The sequence below is a fragment of the Pimephales promelas genome, chromosome 19 (genome assembly GCF_988280905.1).
Source record: "Pimephales promelas chromosome 19, fPimPro1.hap1.1, whole genome shotgun sequence".
Classification (NCBI taxonomy): domain Eukaryota; kingdom Metazoa; phylum Chordata; class Actinopteri; order Cypriniformes; family Leuciscidae; genus Pimephales; species Pimephales promelas.
This window is the reverse complement of record NC_142787.1, coordinates 4,187,723-4,201,068: the sequence shown is the minus strand read 5'-3', so window position 1 is coordinate 4,201,068 and position 13,346 is coordinate 4,187,723. Positions and strand designations below refer to the sequence as shown.

Sequence of the window (13,346 nt, the reverse complement as noted above, 5' to 3'; positions counted from 1 at the left end):
GAAATGTAGTGATGGTTTAACTATTATATTATATTATATTATATTATATTATATTATATTATATTATATTATATTATATTATATTATATTATATTATATTATAAAGAGGCCACACAGGTCTGAGTGTTGAAAGGATGAGGCTGAGAAACTGGTTGAGAAAGGAAAAAATTAGATTGGATTTGAAGGAATTATTACAATATCAGGGCATGTAGGATATAGAGCCATATTTGTCTTTTTGAATAAAACAGGTCTTAGTAGAAGGATATAAATTTTGTTGTCTTAGGAAATTGTATTTATTGATAATGTATGAATATTAATGATGTAAATGAATATTTATTAAAGTTATTTATTGGTGTTATTATGGTTTTATGTATTTATATATTTATTTAAAGGGCAGTGAGGAAAAGCCATTTAGATCCACACTCCATATCAGAAGGTGGCGGTAATGCACACCTAAAAGTTGTTTGCCAACCGCCAATAAAAAAGAAGAAGAAGAAGGTCTGAGTGTTCTCGTTGTTTCCGGTAGGTGGCGGTACGTCTTTTGTTAAGCATCAACAGACAGCAATAGAGAAGAAGACGAGGAAGTGCTTTATTTACATACTTTTGTTGTCATCTAAGAACTTCGGTAGTTGTTGTTTTATCATTATTATTTACAGCTTTAATCGCGTCAGGACCCGCTGTCAGTGTTGAGAGGGGTGCGTGTTCTCCAGTGGGCAGCAGCGGACAGCATTAATGGCCGAGGGCAGCAGCGGTAACCCGGGCAGCGCTCCTCCCGGAGACCCGCAGCTCATCGCGCTCATAGTGGAGCACCTGAAGAACAGAGGCCTGTTCGACGAGTTCAGGAGAGACTGTCTGGCAGACGTGGACACGAAGGTGATGTGAATGAATGGATGTACACTTGAACAGTCGTGGCCATGTCTCAAAAGCTGGTTATCTGCCTTCATAGACAGTATTTCTCCTTTTCAACTCTCGAGCATGCATATAAAGTGTCAAGAAATGATTCCACTGTCCATTTAGGCAGATTTCTTGGTTTTGAAACGAAATCTGTCTGTCTGCTTCTGTGTCTGTTTTTTATGACATATATCCCTCTGTCTTGTCTATTTGTCTGTCTATCTGTCTCTGTCTTTGTGAGTTATCTGTCTATCTATCTATCTATCTATCTATCTATCTATCTATCTATCTATCTATCTATCTATCTATCTATCTGTCTGTCTGTCTGTCTGTCTGTCTGTCTGTCTGTCTATCTTTGTGTGTTATCCATCTCTCTGTCTATCATTCTTTGTGTTATCTATCTATCTATCTATCTATCTATCTATCTATCTATCTATCTATCTATCTATCTATCTGTCTGTCTGTCTGTCTGTCTGTCTGTCTGTCTGTCTGTCTATCTTTGTGTGTTATCCATCTCTCTGTCTATCATTCTTTGTGTTATCTATCTATCTATCTATCTATCTATCTATCTATCTATCTATCTATCTATCTATCTATCTATCTATCTATCTATCTATCTATCTATCTGTCTGTCTTTCTGTCTGTCTTTGTGTGTTATCCATCTCTGTCTGTCTATCATTCTTTGTGTTATCTATCTATCTATCTATCTATCTATCTATCTATCTATCTATCTATCTATCTATCTGTCTGTCTTTGTCTATCTATCTATCTATCTATCTATCTATCTATCTATCATTCTTTGTGTTCTATCTATCTATCTATCTATCTATCTATCTATCTATCTATCTATCTATCTATCTATCTATCTATCTATCTATCTATCATTCTTTGTGTTCTATCTATCTATCTATCTATCTATCTATCTATCTATCTATCTATCTATCTGTCTGTCTGTCTGTCTGTCTGTCTGTCTGTCTGTCTGTCTGTCTGTCTGTGTGTGTTATCTATCTGTCTGTCTGTCTCCATATATTCAGTCTCATTCATCTCATTTAAACTGACATGAATTCATATTTCTTTCCAGCCAGCTTATCAAAATCTGCGACAGAAGGTGGACAACTTTGTGTCCACTCATCTCAGCACTCAAGAATGGAATCCGTCCATCAACAAGAACCAGGCGAGGAATGGCTTGAGGCAAAGCGTAGTGCAGTATGTATCCACTTTTTTTATCATTTTTGTTAATTTTATTGGATTGTGCTGTAAGTCTGAAGTTTTGTTTTAATCCATTACATTATATACACTATGTACAAGTGTTTAACGTTGGGAGTAATTTGCCTTTTCCAATAAACAGGCCTGTTAAAATAGGATGCCTTTTTTGCGTAATGTGACGTTTTAAAAATGCCATGTTAAAGGAAAAATAGCTCTAATGCATTACACAAGATTTATTAAATAAAAGATTATTTCCCTTTGCATTTTTATTAAAAGCATTTGATTACTCTCACAGGTCGGGGATGCTGGAATCAGGGGTGGACCGAATCATCACTCAGGTGGTGGACCCTAAACTGAACCATACCTTCAGGCCACACATCGAGGACGCCATTCATGATTTTCTATCCGCAGAGACGAGAGAAGAGGGTGCATCGAATTCAGCCCTCGATGCTGAACAACAGGAGATGACCAGCAACACTACAGCCAAAACACAATGAGGTAAGACACATTTATGCTAAGAAATACTGCAACATAATTATCTACAAAAAAAATGACTTAATCTATACACTGATGAGCCAAAACATTATGAGCCGTCACAAGGGAAGCGATTATCGTTGATCATCTCCTAACAAGGCCACGTATTAGGGTCTGGGTAGATATCAATGTGTTGGATGCAGGAGAAATGGGCAGGAATAAAGATCTAAACGACTTATCGAGGGCCAGATTGTAATGGCAAGACGACTGGGCCAGAGTATCTCTGAAAATGCGAGGCTTGTGGGTTTCTCCGGGTCATTGGTGCTGAGGATTTACCAACAAACCGGCGAGAGGGTGTTGCAGGGAACTACACTGCGACCAAAATGGTCGCATATGCGACCTTTTGAAATCCCATTGCGACCCTAATTTTTAATGGGTCGCAAATGTATCACTGACTATTTTGACGGGTCTGTTTTTTTTTAGTTTCTTTCGGTTTGTATTTAATCTTCTAAAACCTGTCGGATCGTCCGCTTTTTGTCCCGCCAAAGCCTTTTTTGATCGCGGTGAGTGTTGTAGAGTAGAATGACTGATGCGTTTGACAGGGCGCAAACGAGCTGAGAGAGAGAGCGCACCCTGGCTGCGCGCGCACTATCACGTCTTCACACAACACAAGCGCTGTGTTGCTCTCTCTCTCTCTATCGCGCGCATATTATTCAAATGACATGATAGTAAAAGGTTTGTGTCTTTATAATAGGCATGCTAATCATAATCATATAGGCTACCATCTGAGCCTGCATGGCGGCAGGAAAAAGACGCAGAGATGTAAGACACCGTGTCTCCTTACACCAAAGGTAGATTTGCGGTCTGGTGTTCGGCTGATAAACTCTGCCATGAGCTAACTAATTATATTGCTAGCGCTGATATTGACATCGACTAACGTTATATGATCACTAGCAGTTTTTTAGACTAGTTTTTTCATAATCATAATCGCGTGATTCGCGTCAAGACACCTGATTGGCTAATACTACACACTGAAGCTAAATTAAATGTTTTATTAAATAATTACTGAAAATATCCCTCTCTTCATCCCACACCCCAAACATGACATACAAAATGTTGTGGAACAGAAACAACCAGAGATATATTTATAAGCTATCATTTTATTGTCATCACAGCTTTCCAACAGTCCTGCGTATGATTCTACATTGATTAAAAAAGAAAATCAAATGTGTTTTAATGGTAATTATTTTATATGGAAATCATGTATTTATAATTCAGATGAGAATAAAGTTAGGGTTAGTTAAAATTAAGGAAAACAAATATATTGATCTGAAATATTGCAAATTAATTTTACATTCATTCAAGTACAATTACCAAACATATATCAAGGTCATTTTGTCTTTTTCTTAATTTAATTAATAAACTAATTATATAAAACTATTGTCAGTGCACTACAAATAAACTGGTTCTATGCCTTTATTAATAAAACTTAAACAACTTAAAAAATACGAGGCTTAAGACATTTATAAAAATGCCTTCTGCATTTTTGTTTTGCTTTTCACTCCATTGTACCGAAATCGTACCGAACCGTCTGAATGTCTGAACCAAGGTATGAACCCGACCCAACCGTGACTTCTGTACCGTTCCACCCCTAATGCAGTTTCATTATTATTCATTACTATCCAGAGTGTGGCTTACTATAAATAATTTGTGCGACCAAATCATGTTTTGCGCCAGTAACTGAAAAAGTTAGTAGCGCAAGTGCCACCAGTGGAAAAGGTTAGTGTAGTTCCCTGGGGTGTTGGGCGCTCGAGGCTCATCGCTGAACGAGTGATTGAACACTATCCCGTCAGGTCTGAGCCAACAGAAGATCTACTGTAGCACAAGTGCCTGGGGATGGGCGCTATATCGGTATCAATGTGACTACCGGTATTATGTTGTAGCATGATATGGATTTTGCGATACCGAGAATACCGTAAATAAATTCAAATTTACCGTATCAAAAATACCGTATCATGATTTCAAATTTTTCAGTTATATTGTTTTGTTAAATTTGGTACTCTTTACAAGTTTTAACTAGGGCTGTCAGTTAAACGCGTCTAGATTATTAAGTGCATTAACGCAAACACATTTTAACGGCGTCAATTTTTTTCTTGGTCTTTTTGGCCTACCAAACTGTGTTTTTTTTTTTCACATGCTTTTGCGCTATGAAACCCATTCATTTCAGTGGCTTGCACCGCGAGAGGACGTTTTGTTGCTTCATCGACCAAAGTGCAAGCGGAGACCGGAAACAAAACAACAGGCACGCCGCACACACTTGTTTGGGCTTGCGAGCCGGCCAAATAGTTGGTTAACGTTAACGTTTTAAGTGGATGACGAGCGTGAGAAGCTGAAATGGATGCTAATAAGAATCTGAATGGAAAGTTTACTTTTAAAATGTTGCCAAATGGTCCCATTGACAAGACCAAAGTGATCTGTGTGTTTTGCCGTTGTGAACTGAGCTATCATCATCGCAGCACGTCCAGTCTGAAACATCACTTGATGATGGCCAAGCACACACACACAGCTGATGCGACTTCTCCGCCCCCTCGTCAATATCAGGACCTCGTCAGTATTTCTTTCACCCTTTTATTGATGGACAGTGTTGCATTGTGTGAGAGATTATTTGCTCCAAGTGAGAATGTTAGTGTGAAATTGAACATTGTAAATGCTAATGTTGTTTTCAATAAAAAACATTTGCACAAAGCAAGCCGATCCACTTTTCCATGTTGATAAGAGCATTAAAATGAGAAAAAATAATGGGACAAAAAGAAATCAGGTGACATTTAGAATAGATAAAAATGTGCGATTAATCGCGAGTTAACTACGGCATTAATGCGATTAATCGCGATTAAATACTTTAATCATTTGACAGCACTAATTTTAACATTAGGCCTACTAATGATGATAGAAAATCGAGGCTGAACTGAACGTTTAACCTTTTCCTCTGTGTCCAGCTCGCGATAAGCACAGGCATTAATAATCAAACACAGAGAGCATGGTAACAGTCCAGTGTTTCCCACACAGAACAATTCGTGCCAAGTCCGCCACATGATCAACACCGGCCTCCACATAATGAGTTTTGTTATTCATTTATTTTCTTTACGCTATTAAAACACTCAGAGACTAGAGACTCTTGTCTACACTCTTGTAGAGTTCATGCCTAAGTTGTCAAAAAGTACCGACTTCGGTACCAAGTTTCGGTTTTACCAAATTTTAACTTACAGAGCCTGCTTTCAAACGCTCCTGTGTGTATCTGTGTAAGCACTCGGTGAAGAGCGTCATTGATGTATATTTGTAGCCAATTGTAGCCAATCACAGACATATCCGATCATAGATATCTATATAAAGGCTAGATGTCTTAAGGCGGAGTTTCTATCGTCATCACCGGCGGCCATCTTGTCACAGGCAAGCTGATATAAGATGAGTGGTCAGCACGAACACAAATACTCTTCTCTTGTTGAAATCTTGACGGATTTACAAACGGTTTGGTTTCTTACAAACGTTATTAACGTGGCTATAATTATCTGGATGATTATTTGTTTATACACATATTATTCATAAGTATGCTGTGTCACAACTACATCTCTGACGATTATAACAAACCAAACCGTTTGAAAATCGGTAGAAAATTGAGCAAGTTATGGTTATTTAAATAGTACATGTACCATTAACACAATGTTACGAGTGAGCAAGCTACCTGTGACAAGATGGCCACCAGGTGCAGACGTCGACCTCCATTGGCCAGCAGCGCGGACGAGATATCTAGCCTTTATATAGATATCTATGTATCCGATGAGCCTGTGAGTACAATGGCCAATCAGAGGCCAATCACACTGTTTAAATTTCTGTACAAACTTGGAACTGAAGTCTTGCAACTCTACCTGGAGCACACGGAGGATCAACAGCATGTCATGGTTTTAATGTTTTGACTCATCATCGGTGTAAAGTTACCTTGAGAAAAAAGTAGCTTCTATAATGTCAAATATTAGTGGAATAAAAAAAAAATGAATTGGTCCACCCTTAAAGGAACACTCCGACTTTTTGGGACTTTAGCCTATTCACCTTACCCCCCAGAGTTAGATAAGTCCATACATACCTTTTTCATCTCCGTGCATGCTATAAGTCTGTTTGACGCACCCACCGCTAGCCTAGCTTAGCACAAAGACTGGATGTGACTGGTTGCAGCTTTCAGACTAATCCAAATGAGTGACAAAATAACGCAAACGTTTTCCTATTTACATGTTGTGGTTTGTATAGTCACAGACTGTACAAATAAGAAGGCCATATGAGACACAGACATCTTTTAACCGGATAAATACTATATTTTCTGAAGGCGAAGCACTGCTACTTGGGCAGAGTCATAACCATCACCTGAGACGCACCGTGACGAGGAGCAGAGAGTTCGCTTCGCTCAGTGTTGGAATAAAGAGTCAGCAATTACTAACGTTAGATAGAAAAGCATAGTTTATCATGGGTGTTTGCTTTATTGTATGAGCTGTGACAATAAACAGGGGAGACCAGGTAATACAGTACCATGTTTCATTGATTTCCAACCAAAAACGCACCCAGATTTATAAATATCACATGAATAAATAATTATTATTACAGGAATCAATATATTTTAAATGCAATTTATAAGCTGAACCAAATGTATTCAACAGTATATAATATACAGTAAAATTGCATTACTATAGGATAGAATAAGGGGAAAGTAATAGCACAAATTGTTTTTGCACAATGAACTCACAGCCTATCGTACCCTTTTGCACGCTCAAGTTCGTTATTTCCATGGTTATTTCAAATTTAGGCTACTAGGCGCGCCGCGCGCAGGGTGCAAGTTCAACGCGGTGAACGCACTCGTTTTTTTTCCGAGCGCGTCCGCACCGCATCAAGATAAAAACATATTCATACCCTAATCATATAATAGTGTCACTAACGTTACATTAGATCTGGCTAATGGCACTGTTACACTAGGTCATCTAAAAACATAACGGAACACTTACCTCAGCCGCAGGCCGCAGGTGATCCACTTGTCCTGTCTGTGCTATCGATGGGATGGCCGTATCCTTCAGCACATTATGGTCCGTGTGGCAAATTCCATTTTTTCAAAATAGTCGTCCATTGAAATGTACCGAGCAAACATAATGTCCCTTGATAATCTATTTAGGTGTGTTTGGATAAATATCCAGAGTAAGTTAGCCATTTCTTCATCCAGTCAGCGTTTTTAGTTGGAATTCTGTGAAACATGGTATTACCTCCCCTGTTTGCAGTCGCAGCTATTTACAATAGAGCGAAAACCCATGACTCTAAACTACGCTTTTACTATTTATAAATTGCTGACTCTGTTACCCAAACACTGAGCGAACTCTCCGCTCCTCACCACGACGTGTCTCCGGTGATGCGGTTCACTCCGCCAAAGTAGCCTTCAGAGAATAGTTCCCAGGTTTTATACGGTTAAAAGATGTCTGTGTCTCATTTGACTTTGTTATTTGTACATTCTGTGACTATAAAAATCACAACATGTAAATAGGAAAACAATTGCGTTATTTTGTCACTCATTTGGATTACTATGAAAGTGCAACCATTCACATCCAGACTTTGTGCTAAGCTAGGCTAGCGGTGGGTGCGTCAAACAGACTTATAGCACGCACGGAGAAGAAAAAGGTATGTATGGACTTATCTAACTCTGGGGGGTAAGGTGAATAGGCTAAAGTCCCAAAAAGTCGGAGTGTTCCTTTAATATTGAGATTTTTGTGGCTGAGGCCAATATGAAAAATTCTGTACATATGTAACACCTGGTGTTTTTCCAGGTACAAGAATACCTTTGTGCTATTTCACATGGAGATCACCAAAAGTTGTCCTTCCGTGACTGGCTACAGAGGACGAACATTTGCTGGGCACTGGAACTTTTTGGATTTAAGTGGTTAGATTGGGTTGTTTTGCACAATGTGTGTGTGTTAAGCATGTTACATAAAAGCGAGTTGTTAAGCCCATGCTGTCTGGTTTAGTTTAATGAAGTGACATCTTAAGCACTAAAGAACAACTGAAGATTAAAAAAAGTACATAGAACTGAAGCCAGACGCAAATGATCCTTTTTACACAGCTGGATTTGTGAGATTCTTCTGTTTTGTTCTTGCTATATTCCAATGGGACTCATAGCATTGTTTGTTTCTACAATAAATGTAACTTTTTAAGAAAAGCCAAGTTGGTTGCATCATTTGTGGTATTGTAAAAAGCTCTGAATCATTGCAAGAGGTTACGGTTTGTTGTGGGAAACATGCTACATAATGACATAGACCTGGACTCCTTTAGCAATAGCATTTTTTGACAGGTCTTCACCAGCGTTTTTTATGATTCCATCTGGACATTAACTAGAGCGGATAACCTCAAGAGTTCACCATGTTCTGTACCAAGCGTACGAGTGCAGACACAGTGTTACATGATTGAAACCATTTGAGGCTAAAAGCTTGTCCACCCCGAGACTGCATTTGAGTCTCCGCCGTCCTCATGGCATGAAATTCCAGAGAAGAGCTTTTTGGTAATGGACGAGCCTCTGGAGAGGTGTCATGTCCCGGCTTCGTACAAAGGTCGGCCGCTCCAGCTTGTTTCTGTCTCTCAGCACGTCAAGCACTGAGAACGTGCTGTACAGTGGGACTGCTAAAGAGCTGCGGTCACGTGTCTCGTCGCAGTGAAGCTCTTTGGATCTAAATTTTGTGGCTGAACTTGTTCAGGAATGAAATGCGCTTTTCTGGTCTGTTTAAAGGGGTGGTTGATAATGATTTCACATTTCTAACTTTAGTTAGATTGTAATGTTGCTGTTTGAGCAGAAATAACATCTGCAAGGTTACGACACTCAAAGTTCAAAGCAAAGGGAGATCGTTTCTTTTAAAGAAATGTTTTTTTAAAGGTACAATATGCAGGATTTTTGCAGTAAAATATCCAAAACCACTAGGCCAATGTTATACATTTTGTTTAGTTGATTACTTACAATATTCCCAATGTTTCCAACTATTTGTAAATCATGAGAAAATTTTAACCAAGGAAATGGGGCATGTGAGCAGTTGCCTGTCAATGATGTCATATTCGCATTAGCCCCGGTTTCGTGACCTCGGACAAACGTGGACAGCTGAGTTATGCCTGTTGTACCTAGCAGGACGCTCATACTGTTTTTGTTTTGTTCAAACATTATGGACCATGGCATGCAGACTTTGAGACAAAATCAGGACTAAAACGAAGATCAACATCTTTCGAGATGCTGAGAGCTCTGCGTCCGACTTGACAGAGTTGTACGTACTTTATTAGACAGGTGAGCAAATGTACATAAAACTAATCAATGTTATTTAGTTCAACATGATGAAATGTTAGAATATGATCTGTATGTTATTCTAATGTTAGCCGACAAACAACCTAACTAACATTCAACACACTCAAATGGCGTTTAGTGTGATAGTGTAACTGTTAGAGCAAGTGAAACAGCGCTGCGTTACCTCAAGTTAAATTCGTCTAATAAACAGACCTGTGTGAGTAATTCAGCTTGTGCGTGTAGTTCGGTAGAATTAAATGTCCTTATTCCTTTATATCCGCGGGACTCGCGTTGCGTGTGGCGCCGATAACTTATAACGTTACGTCTCTCGTTAGCAATCGCATCCTGCTTCATACTACAGTCATGTTAAAAAAACCACATTTATTCACTCATCCATAAAAGATCCATCAGCTTGACAAGATCCATAATTCCGCTTAATGCTTTGCGTCATCGATATACGCCTTTGTTATTGTAAGAGAGTAGCGACCCCTGGTGGCCAAAAATTACATACTGTATGTATAAAGACTACAACAAACATCTGGTAGGGACTACAGGAGCTTCCTCCCAGGTTAGTGACATCACAAACTCTAACATTTACATAAACCCCGCCCCCAGAACCTGATTTATACATTGTGACAGAAAATGCTAATCAATGATTAGAAGATAACTACACATAAATTCATCAACTAACCATTCAGAAATGTCCTGTTGCAACATGACATCATGACTTTTGCGTAAACATACACGCCACTTTCAAGTCAAGTGTTACACGCCGTTAAATGTATGAGCGAAACGAAGAACGAACTCATAAATGCTATTAACCCCAGTGACGGGTAGGTTTAGGGAGGGGGTTGGGGTAGGTCATATATTTATACAGTTATGTAACGTCAAGTCAACGGCATTCATAAACACGCTGAAAAGCGATTATGTGTTTTGATAGCACGCCAAAAATGGAAATACGATTTGGTGTGTCATACATAAACCATTTCATGAGATCAGTCTGCCTGTTGCTTCTACACATTGTAATTTCTTCACAACTCCGGTTTGAACATAAACATTGAAATTTTCAGTGCATGTGAGTGTGAGGTTAAAGGACAGGTGCTCTTGTAGCTTCGCCTGATGTGCCGGGAGCAGCAGCTCATTTGCATTTGAAGGGACACGAAAACCGTGCGTTTTTGCTCACCCTCAAAAAGAGACAATCTTAACATGCTATATAAAAATATCTTTGTGATATTTTGAGCTAAAACTTCACACACACTCTGGGGACTTATCTACATCTTGTGAAAAGGGCATTATACCACCCCTTTAAATAAAGGTGACATTATGCCCATTTTCACACAACTGTAAAAAATATCCGTGATTTTAACAGTAAAAGACTGTAAAAATGCGACAGTGCAAAACTGTTAATTGGTTAACAGAAAGTTTCCATACTTTATACGGTAAATAACTGATATAATTTTACAGTAAAATACCGTTAAATTTAGCGTTTTTGAAAGGGAACAAATCGTTGTATAATTTACAGTGAAAAACCGTAAATTGACATTCCCACAATTCCCTGTGTGACACTTCACATTTGATGTATTTTTGTTGAAATAACTATAGTTCCTCATACTGTAGTTTTAGTGTTTTTTTTTTTAGTGTCAGTTATGTACATTAGGGTTTTATGTTACATTTAATGTTGTTAAATTAATGTTTATTGCATTTTTTAATTTCATGTGTGTTACCTTGATGGTGTTTAATGTTTGTGTGAATGACACTGTGCAGCTTCTTTATATGAGTATTACTTAAATAAGTAATCACTTATGATGAGCTGTGATTTCTCAAGTAACTCTCATCACTGCTGCTGTGATGATTGATGGTTGTCAGTGTATTACAATGGTCTAAAACAGATATCAATAAGTTGGTAAATCAACATTTTATCAGAAAATAAAATACGGTTTATTACTGTAAATTTTACGTTAAGTCTGTAAAACCATTACCGTTCCTACCGTATTTTTAACGGTAAAGTTCTGGCAACCACAGCTGCCGTTTTTTTACCGTAAAATTTACGGTTTATTTTTTACAGTGTATGGTGTCCCCAGAATGTGTGTGTGAAATTTCAGCTCAGAATATCCCCCAGATCATTTATTATAGCTCGTCAAATGTGCCCCTTTTTGGGTGTGAGAAACAAATGCGCCGATTTTGTGTGTGTCCCTTTAAATGCAAATGAGATGCTGCTCAAGAACCTTTACATGAGAGTCGGATACTCCGGCACTAACAAAACGCGCGAATCTCACTCATCCAAAATAACCAGTAGCGGATTGAAGGCTTACGGAGAGACTCGGGAAGAATTTGCAACTTTTAGACTGCATCGTTTCTGATTCATCTCATCGACTTAGCTGTACCGTCAGAGAAAGGCTTAACAAAACAAAGTTACTGGGTTGTCACTTTTCATGTTTTCTGGGTTGGTAGATGCACCGGTGACCCGATTATAGCACTTAAACATGCAAAAAGTCTGATTTTTTCCATGATATGATATGTAAGTAATCTTAAAATAAATCTAATTCCTCTATAGAAGATTGGGTTGTAAATATGGTCGATATAACGGGTTGTACACTGCTGTTGGTAAGGCCACATACTCCTCAATCACTGTGCTTGATAGTGAAATGTTTACTATAATAGCCCAGGTGCAAGCTCATGTTTCCAGCGCTGGTTCCTGGCAGTGTTACTGCAGACTCTGTCTTGACCCCAGCGTTCGTTCATGCCTATTAAGATGCTTTGCTGCTGTTCCTCCCCATCTGATGAAACCCGATGCTGTTCTCATTTGAAAGCCACAGTGGGAATTGAGGGACTGTGCCGAGCTCGTCTCTAAGCTCATAGTGGAGCACACCAACCTTTCAAACCTTTACGTTTTTGAGAGGAGTAAGAGTAAGACCAGTAGGGGGTGTGGTTTTACTGTGTTTGAAAGCTTTTCAAAAACTGAAATGAATGAATGAAAAATCATTATTTATTCACTCTTATGTTTCTATTGAACATAAATGGTTTTTTAAGCATATTCTAGACCATTTTTTCTATACAATAAAAGTGATTGGACACTGAAGAAAGCACTATTAAAGTGGTTACACAAACCATGTTCTTTATTTCATGTCTTATGAAGCAATGCGAAAGTTTAATGTGATTGTGTGTTATTCACTTCGTTATTCACATCGTTGATGCAAAACAGCATTTGTTTATGTTTGGTATAGAGTATGTATATTAAAGAGATAGTTCACACAAAAATAAAAATAAAGAATGTCATTAATTACTCGCCGTATGTCGTTTCAAACCCTAAAGCTACACTGTGTGATTTTTACCCCCATGTAGCGGTGAAAAGGTATATGACCATCCAATGAATATTAGTTTCTGTTCCTCTCAATTCCGATTTCATTTTTACTCCTACGGTGGCCAATGT

General features: G+C 38.4%; 1 protein-coding gene across 1 annotated transcript; it reads left to right on the top strand.

Annotated features, from left to right (window-relative positions):
- Positions 1-548: 548 nt before the first annotated feature.
- Positions 549-8,812, top strand: bod1 (biorientation of chromosomes in cell division 1). The gene is made up of 4 exons (XM_039688412.2): positions 549-873; positions 1,973-2,097; positions 2,393-2,595; positions 8,424-8,812. The coding sequence occupies exons 1-3, from the start codon at positions 733-735 to the stop codon at positions 2,592-2,594; spliced, it is 468 nt and encodes a 155-aa protein (XP_039544346.1). The 5' UTR covers positions 549-732; the 3' UTR covers position 2,595; positions 8,424-8,812.
- The last annotated feature ends 4,534 nt before the right edge of the window (positions 8,813-13,346 follow it).